This window comes from Chelonoidis abingdonii, chromosome 12 (genome assembly GCF_003597395.2).
Source record: "Chelonoidis abingdonii isolate Lonesome George chromosome 12, CheloAbing_2.0, whole genome shotgun sequence".
Taxonomy (NCBI): Eukaryota; Metazoa; Chordata; order Testudines; family Testudinidae; genus Chelonoidis; species Chelonoidis abingdonii.
In genome coordinates this window covers 2,009,749-2,017,051 of record NC_133780.1, presented here as the reverse complement: position 1 = coordinate 2,017,051, position 7,303 = coordinate 2,009,749, and the positions used below count along the sequence as shown (strand labels likewise).

General features: G+C 64.5%; 2 protein-coding genes across 2 annotated transcripts in view; both read right to left on the bottom strand.

The window, feature by feature from the left end:
• Positions 1-435: 435 nt before the first annotated feature.
• MPIG6B (megakaryocyte and platelet inhibitory receptor G6b) lies at positions 436-2,955 on the bottom strand. Its single transcript, XM_032773966.2, has 6 exons — positions 2,877-2,955; positions 1,949-2,266; positions 1,573-1,860; positions 1,393-1,495; positions 1,119-1,156; positions 436-540 (listed from the first exon to the last, which is right to left on the bottom strand). The coding sequence occupies exons 1-6, from the start codon at positions 2,953-2,955 to the stop codon at positions 443-445; spliced, it is 924 nt and encodes a 307-aa protein (XP_032629857.1). The 3' UTR covers positions 436-442.
• A 918-nt stretch (positions 2,956-3,873) lies between these two features.
• The window catches only part of ABHD16A (abhydrolase domain containing 16A, phospholipase), a 10,214-nt gene continuing 6,784 nt past the window's right edge, over positions 3,874-7,303 (bottom strand). The window contains exons 11-17 of the mRNA XM_075071499.1: positions 6,137-6,201; positions 5,500-5,556; positions 5,194-5,256; positions 5,014-5,090; positions 4,807-4,905; positions 4,460-4,506; positions 3,874-4,151 (exon numbers count right to left, since the gene is read on the bottom strand). Of these exons, the coding sequence (XP_074927600.1) occupies positions 4,068-4,151; positions 4,460-4,506; positions 4,807-4,905; positions 5,014-5,090; positions 5,194-5,256; positions 5,500-5,556; positions 6,137-6,201 (492 nt within the window). The 3' untranslated portion in view covers positions 3,874-4,067. The remainder of the gene's footprint in view (positions 4,152-4,459; positions 4,507-4,806; positions 4,906-5,013; positions 5,091-5,193; positions 5,257-5,499; positions 5,557-6,136; positions 6,202-7,303) is intronic.

The following is a 7,303-nucleotide window of genomic DNA, read 5'->3' as shown; positions in this document are numbered from 1 at the left end:
ACCCGCAGCCCCTGCTAGCCTGGCACTGGGCTCCCCCCAGCCCTGCCGGTGCCCCTCACTCCCGACCCGCAGCCCCTGCTAGCCTGGCACTGGGCTCCCCCAGCCCTGCCGGTGCCCGTCACTCCCAACCCGCAGTCCCTGCTAGCCTGGCACTGGGCTCCCCCCAGCCCTGCCGGTGCCCCTCACTCCCGACCCGCAGTCCCTGCTAGCCCGTCCCCGGGCTCTCCCCAGCTCTGCCATTGCCCCTCACTCCCGACCCGCAGCCCCTGCTAGCCTGGCACTGGGCTCCCCCCAACCCTGCCGGTGCCCCTCACTCCCAACCCGCAGCCCCTGCCAGCCCAGCCCTGCCGGTGCCCCTCACTCCCGACCTGCAGCCCCTGGTAGCCCAGCCCAGCCCAGCCCAGCCCAGCCCTGCCCCCCCCCGAATCCCTACCTGTGCCCCTCACTCTCTCACTTTTCTTTCCTGACTCTGGGGCACGAGGCGTCTTTCGGTTGATTTGGCTCCAAGCCGCGGCTCTTCCGAGGGGGATAAACGGGGCCCTTGGCACAGGATGGAGAGAAGGAGAAAATGGAGAGGGAAGTAGGGATGGAGGGGGGGGTCTGAGCAAGGAGCCAGTCGACCTGTGGAACTACCCACCACTGGGTCCTTACAGACTGATCATGGCTGGGAGGGTTACGGACCCGGTGACTCAGGCAAGAGACCTGGGATCCACTCTGCACTCAGCTGGCGAGGCGGGATACCGCGGTAGCTGGGCCCCACGGCTCGGACCCATGGTGGGAGCAGCGGGATACCGGGGTAACGGGTCTGCGGGTGGCGAGTAGCTGGCCCCACGGCTTTGACCCATGGGATACCGGGGTAGCTGGGCCCCACGGCTCGGACCTACGGTGGGATACCGGGGTAGCTGGGCCCCATGGCTCGGACCCACGGTGGGAGCCGTGGGATACCAGGGTAATGGGTCTGCGGGTGGAGGGTAGCTGGCCCCATGGCTCTGACCCATGGTGGGAGCCGTGGGATACCGGGGTAGCTGGGCCCCACGGCTCTGACCGATGGTGGGAGCGGTGGGATACCGGGGTAGTGGGTCTGCAGGTGGGGGTGTGTGTGTGTGTTTCTCTCTCACCTGTTTCGTTCTCTCGTTTGTTTTGATTCCGTTGGTTCCTGAAGGAAGAAAATGGGAGACACATGATGAAAACACGTTTCTCCCCACCCCCATCCCCGGACTCCTGGGTCCCTTCCCCTACCCCGGGGGGCTACCACTCCCCAGGCTCCTGGGTCTCTCCCTCTTCCTCCCCACCCCAAGCTGGGGCTCTGCTCTCCGGACTCCTGGGTCCGTCCCTCTCTCCCCATCCTCTGCTGGGGGTGCCGCTCCCCGGACTCCTGGGTTCCCGACTCACCTGCCCCGCCTCCGTCTCCAGAGGCACCAAGCGCCCAGCCCTGCCCCGATCAGCCCGAGAGCCGCTGCCGCCGCGACCCAGATCCCCCACTCAGAGCCGGGGCCTGGAACAGAGGCAGAGTCAGGGCCAGCAGGGGGCACCGTGGGGCAGGGGGGTGCAGGGTGTGGGGCACAATCTTACCTGTGCCCCCTGCCCTGAGGGGAGGCTCCACGCAAAACTCAAAGCCCCCAGAGGCGGCGCCGAGGCGACGACATTCCCAGTGCCCCCAGGCCGCCCGCCGGGACGGGTCCAGCCGCACAGTAGCCCCCCACTCCCTCTTGGTAGCCCAGAGCTGGTTGCCCAGGGGCTGGGATTTGAGGAACCAGCGGAAGGAGGCCGGGCCGGCCGACAGGGGGCAGCGGCCGCAGCGGAGGGTCAGGGCCGAGGGAGACGTCCAGTTGGAGGAGACGGTGAGGTTGTTCCGACAGCCTGGGGGGGCAGATGGGGGTGAGCGACGCGGGGCCCAGGCTGGGGAGCCCCCCGTGACCCCAGAGGTGACAGGGGGGTCTGGCCTCACCTCCTGTCACCTCCAGCTGGATGGGGGGCTCGGGCCCAGACCCCCTGAGGCAGGTGAAGGTCCCCGAGTCGCTCATGACGAGGTCCCGGAGCAGCAGGACCCCCGGGGCCGAGGGGTGGGGGTCCAGGCGCCCCCTGAACCGGGCTGGGGGGGGCTCCAGCCCAGGAGGCAGCCAGGAGATTTCGAGCAGGTTTCCGGGGTTGCCAGCACATTTGGGGTATCGGGGGGCCCAGACCCACCGCACCCGGGGGCCCGGAGCCCCACAAGGCAACAGGATCTGATCCCCGGCCCCCCGTACCTCCGGCTGCGGGGGGGAACCTGTGGGAGGAGAGTTAGCGGTGCCCCTCACTCCCGACCCGCAGCCCCCGCCAGCCCAGCCCTGCCCCCCGCCCAGCTCTGCCGGTGCCCCTCACTCCCGACCCGCAGCCCCCGCCAGCCCAGCCCTGCCCCCCCCCCAGCTCTACCGGTGCCCCTCACTCCCGACCCGCAGCCCCCGCCAGCCCAGCCCTGCCCCCCCCCCAGCTCTGCCGGTGCCCCTCACTCCCGACCCGCAGCCCCCGCCAGCCCAGCCCTGCCCCCCCCCAGCTCTGCCGGTGCCCCTCACTCCCGACCCACAGCCCCTGCCAGCCCAGCCCTGGGCTCCCCCCCGATCCCAGCTCTGCCGGTGCCCCTCACTCCCGACCCGCAGCCCCTGCCAGCCCAGCCCTGCCCCCCCAGCCCTGTCGGTGCCCCTCACTCCCGACCCACAGCCCCCCATCAGCCCAGCCCTGCCCTCCCCACAGCCGTGCCAGTGCCCCTCACTCCCGACCCACAGCCCCTGCCAGCTCAGCCCTGGGACCCCCACCAGCCCTGCCGGTGCCCCTCACTCCCGATCCACAGCCCCTGCCAGCCCAGGCCCCACCCCCCAAGTTCTGCCAGTGCCCCTCACCCCGCAGCGGGCCAGGCACCAGCAGGACCCAGATGGCCGAGCCCATCGGTTCAGGGCGTCTTCCCGCCAGGGTCCGCATCTCGCTCCAGGGCAGGAACTGACAGGGGTGGTGGGGAAATGGGAGGGAGCCATCGTGGTTGGCACCTCCAGGGCTGAGTCAGGGGCCGAGGCCCTTATCATGGCAGCCGAGACTTCCCCCGGCCCAGCCGCGCCCGGGTCTGCCTGGAGCCTGAGCCAGCCGTTCCCTACAGTGTTCACTCTGAAACCTACTGACGGTCACTCCCTGCCGTTCGTGCCTGCAGATGCCCCCCCCCACTGAGCTGCCCCCCACTGCCCCAGCTGCTCCTGCCCTGTTGACAGAGGGCAGCGAGTTCTGACAGCTGCCATGGGAGCCCGTCCTTTGCAGGCGAACGAGGCGCCCGCCCGTCTCCGGAGACCAGCGCTGAGGTCGTTTTACCTGGAAAGGAAATGGCGGCGGGTTTCTAATTCCAGGCTGCGGCTAGTGGCAGCGAGTTCCCCAGGTTAATGACTGGTCACAGGGGAGCCTCCCCCAGCCTGGTTTGATCAGAGCCTGGTGCTCAGGGGCCCACAGGTTAATTAAGGACTTGGCGTGCGGGCGAGAGCTCTGCCGGCTAACGAGGGGCCGAGGGGCATAAGTGGGCGACCCCTGGCGAAGGGGGCTCAGCACCCATACCGGAGAAGAGGCCCCATGGGACAGGCCCAGCCGCCCTGGGAGATCATCTGGCCCCACTCGGTAGCTGGGAGTTCCCCAGACCCCCGCACAGTCGCATTGAAGCTGTTGCCAGGATGAACGTTAGGCACCGACCTCTCCCCCTCTCCACCCACCCCGGCAGGCCTGGGAACGAGGGGCTGCCCCCTGCTGGAGGAAAGTGGAGCCACTGTGGGTCAGGGCCCCCTGGGGGCCGGGCTGAGGACCCAGGCATAGGGGGCTGCCCCCCAGAGCTGGCTGCATCGCCGCAGACACACAGACCCTAAGTACAAAAAATACCTTCTTTACTGTTAGTTTCTCCAGCTCGGGGGGCCCCCAGGTTTGGGGGTGGGGGCGGATTTACAGCGTGCAGGGGGGGCTCAAACATAGCAGGGAGGGGGGCACCCGGCTCCATATAAAACAGACTGACGGGGGGAGGGGGGTGTCAGTGCAATCGATGGGCATGATGGGGGGCCCCCCGGCTACAAGTGCCAGGGCAAACGGAAGGCTGGGGGGGGCAGTGGGGTGCAGTGCGTTGCCTCGAAGTTCTGCAGGTGCTTCCGGGCCTGGGGGGCAGAGAAGAGGGAGGGAATCAGTGATGTGGGGCAGGAAGGGACACTTCAGCCCCTGCTGTGGCCACTAGCCGGGGAGAGAATCCAGGAGTCCTGGCTCCCAGCCCCCCCTGCTCTAACCACCAGCCCCCACTCCCCTCCCAGAGCCGGGGAGAGAGAACCCAGGAGTCCTGGCTCCCAGACCCCCTGCTCTAACCCACCAGCCCCCACTCCCATCCCAGAGCTGGGATAGAACCCAGGAGTCCTGGCTCCAGGCCCTGCCCCCCCACCCCGGCAGGGTGGGGCTATCAGGGTGCACTCACCAAGAACAGGGCCAGCTGCCGTTGCCCCTCGGGCATCATGTCCTCCCCTGGGGGAAGGCGAAAGGTCAAAGGTCAGGCAGAGACCAACCCCCCAGGCTGATTCCCCTCCAACCTCTCCCCCCACAACAGCCCCACTGGCTGCTGCCACTCCAACTATCCGCCTCAGCCACCCCCTGGGTGGAGACCTCCCACCCCAAACGAACATCACCCCAGCCACCCCCCCATGGGCTGATCCCCAGCACCTGCGTGGGCCGGTTCTCAGCCCAGCGATCCTCCCGCCCGTGCCGAGCTGATTGGCCGGACCTGCGGCCCCAGCATCCCACCGGCCGCCCCCGCCCCACACTCACCCACACTCCATGGGAAGCGGCCGCCATGCTCGGCCTGGTAGGAGCTCAGCACGGACAGGCACCAGTCCTCGTCCACCTCGTAGGAGCTGTACACGGAGGCTGCGGGGAGGGGTCCGGTTAGAGTGGGGCTGGGTGGGGGGGCAGGACGCCTGGGTTCTCTCCCGGGCTCATTGAGGGGAGTAGGGGCTGGTGGGTTACAGCATTTACCTTCCTCCACAGCATTAGAAGCCTCTAGCCATTCCCGAACGACTTGCACCCCCTCCTCGGCCATCGCCTTGGGGTACCTGGCACGGGGGGAAGGGGGTTAGACACGCTGCATTCCGGTGGTGCCCCTCACTCCCAACCCGCAGCCCCCTGTGATCCCAGCCCTGGGCTCCCCCAACTCACCGGTGCTGGAGGAGTTTCAGCAGCAGGTCATTCCCCCTGTTTGACATGATATCTTCCGGGACTCTACAGCACACCAAACAGGGGGCAGAGTTAAGGGTATTTTCCAGACTTTTCACTGACATGAGTTTGATGGTTCTCTGAATTCTTTATATGGCACACTAGAACTCCAGTATCCACTCCCCCAAACCCACTAGACCCCACTTCCCTCCCTGCGCCGCGGATGGAACCCAGGAATCCTGGCTCCCGCCTCCATCTCCTCCCGCTCTAACCACTAGACACCCACATCCCTCCCCGACCTTTACTCACGTGGTTGTGATAATTTCATCCTTCGTTCTTCTGACCAGCAACACGGGTCCCTGATATCTTGGGAGCCAAAGAAAGAGAAATAAACTCCTAAGCAAGGCTGCACGTCCAGGTGGGGTGGGTGCGGGGGAGACAGTGAACCCCTCCCCCGTCCAAGATGAGAGACTTCACCAGTGGCAAGTAGTCCCGAGGGTTAGTCCTGAGGGCCAAGATTGTGGATGGGTTCAAGAAGGGATAACATTAACCTGCGGAACTTCCCACCCCATGATATTGTCTTGATCAACGTGCCACTAGATACCAGAGGCCAGGATAGAGGGAGAGATTTAGACTTCACCATTGGCTTTCACTCGTCATGGAGCCAGCTGCCACAGGATACGAGGACAAGATTTTGGTGGGATTAGGGGAAGAAAGGATTTAGCCAGGAATATGCATGAAATAACATGGCAGGCAGTTCCACAGGTTATCAGTAAGGCCCGGAGTTTAGCAGGCCTGGGCCCAGAGACTGGGTTTCACAACCACATCCCGTCGCCCGGGGCTAGGTTTTTCTGAGCTGAACACCTGCAGAGCGCCACCCTGAGAACCCGACATTTATCAGGTCTCAACTTTCCCCAGCCCTCTGTGCCTCAGTTTCCCTTTTTACCTGCAAAGCTGCTCGCCGTTGTTCAAGTTCAGGTATTGCCTCACCGTCCTGGTGACCAGCCCTCCTAGGACATGCAGGTTTCAGAGGAATTAGAACTCAAAAACAAAATCGTTGAGAGTCAAGCACACTGTAGTCGCAGAAACACCCAGGGGGGTTTCGTAAACACCCGGGGGTGTTTCATCAACACCATGCTTAATAAACAGGTTTCTAAGGAACGACCAGGATTGAAGCTACCTATGACCAGGCTCTGCTTCCAAACGGGTGCCGTATAAAACATCGATTGCAACGGTGACACGGTACAAGCGCTGGCTAACTCGCGGCAGGGCGACACAGCCCAGGAGGTCTTCCACAGCCCATTTTCAGGATCTCAAAGAGCTTTATGAAGGCCAGTCCCCATCAGCTCCATTTTACAGATAGGGAAACTGAGTCACAGAACAGTGATGTCACCCAGCAGGCTAGGGAAAGCCGGAAATAAACCCAGGTCCCGGAGTGCAACGCTCTATCCACTAGGCCACCCCACCCGCTGGAGAGATCGGAGCCATCTAGCCCCACATTATGCCACCAGGCAGGTGCAATGTAGAACATCAGTTGCAACAGTGACTGTCTGTTGCATCGTCACTAACGAGCGATAGATGCAGCCAGAGGCTGGGAGCTGCTGAGCTGCTCTGTGGCAAGCCAGCCCGGTTCACGCCTCGCGGCAGGTGCAGGACAGAACATTGGTTGCAACAGGGACACTTGTATTAACAGTGGACTGACCCATTTTCCACAATGGGAAGAAATGTATCCCCCGCACAAACGGCTAATGGAACGTCTCACCGGGGAGAGGAAGCTAACCCCCGCCTAACCCCTGATAATGGAAGCTTCCTCTATTTCTGCAGCCAATTGGGTTTGCCCACCCCTACCGTCGCCCACATGGGACGCTCCAGAATGTCATGGCTCAGGGTGGAATTCTGAGTGGCTGGGTGGGGTCATGTGGCCTGCTGAGGGGTCGGAAAGTGGGAGAACTGTGAGATGGGATAGGCTGGTGGGTTCTCAGACTAGTCCATGTGTCTAAGGCAAGGGGCCGAACCACGTGGGCAGTGTGAAGAGGGGGAAGGGCTGAACCATGTGGGTGGCATGGAGGGGAAGGGCTGAACCACACAGGCGTGGTGTGGGGGGGGGGGGGGG

Excerpts from the sequence above, each read along its gene's own strand:
- MPIG6B (XM_032773966.2), bottom strand. The coding sequence starts at position 2,955 with ATGCGGACCCTGGCGGGAAGACGCCCTGAACCGATGGGCTCGGCCATC. Across the intron at positions 2,267-2,876 it reads GGTGCCTGGCCCGCTGCGGG|GTTCCCCCCCGCAGCCGGAG; the intron begins GTGAGGGGCACT and ends CTCCTCCCACAG. Across the intron at positions 541-1,118 it reads CAAACGAGAGAACGAAACAG|GGCCCCGTTTATCCCCCTCG; the intron begins GTGAGAGAGAAA and ends TCCTGTGCCAAG.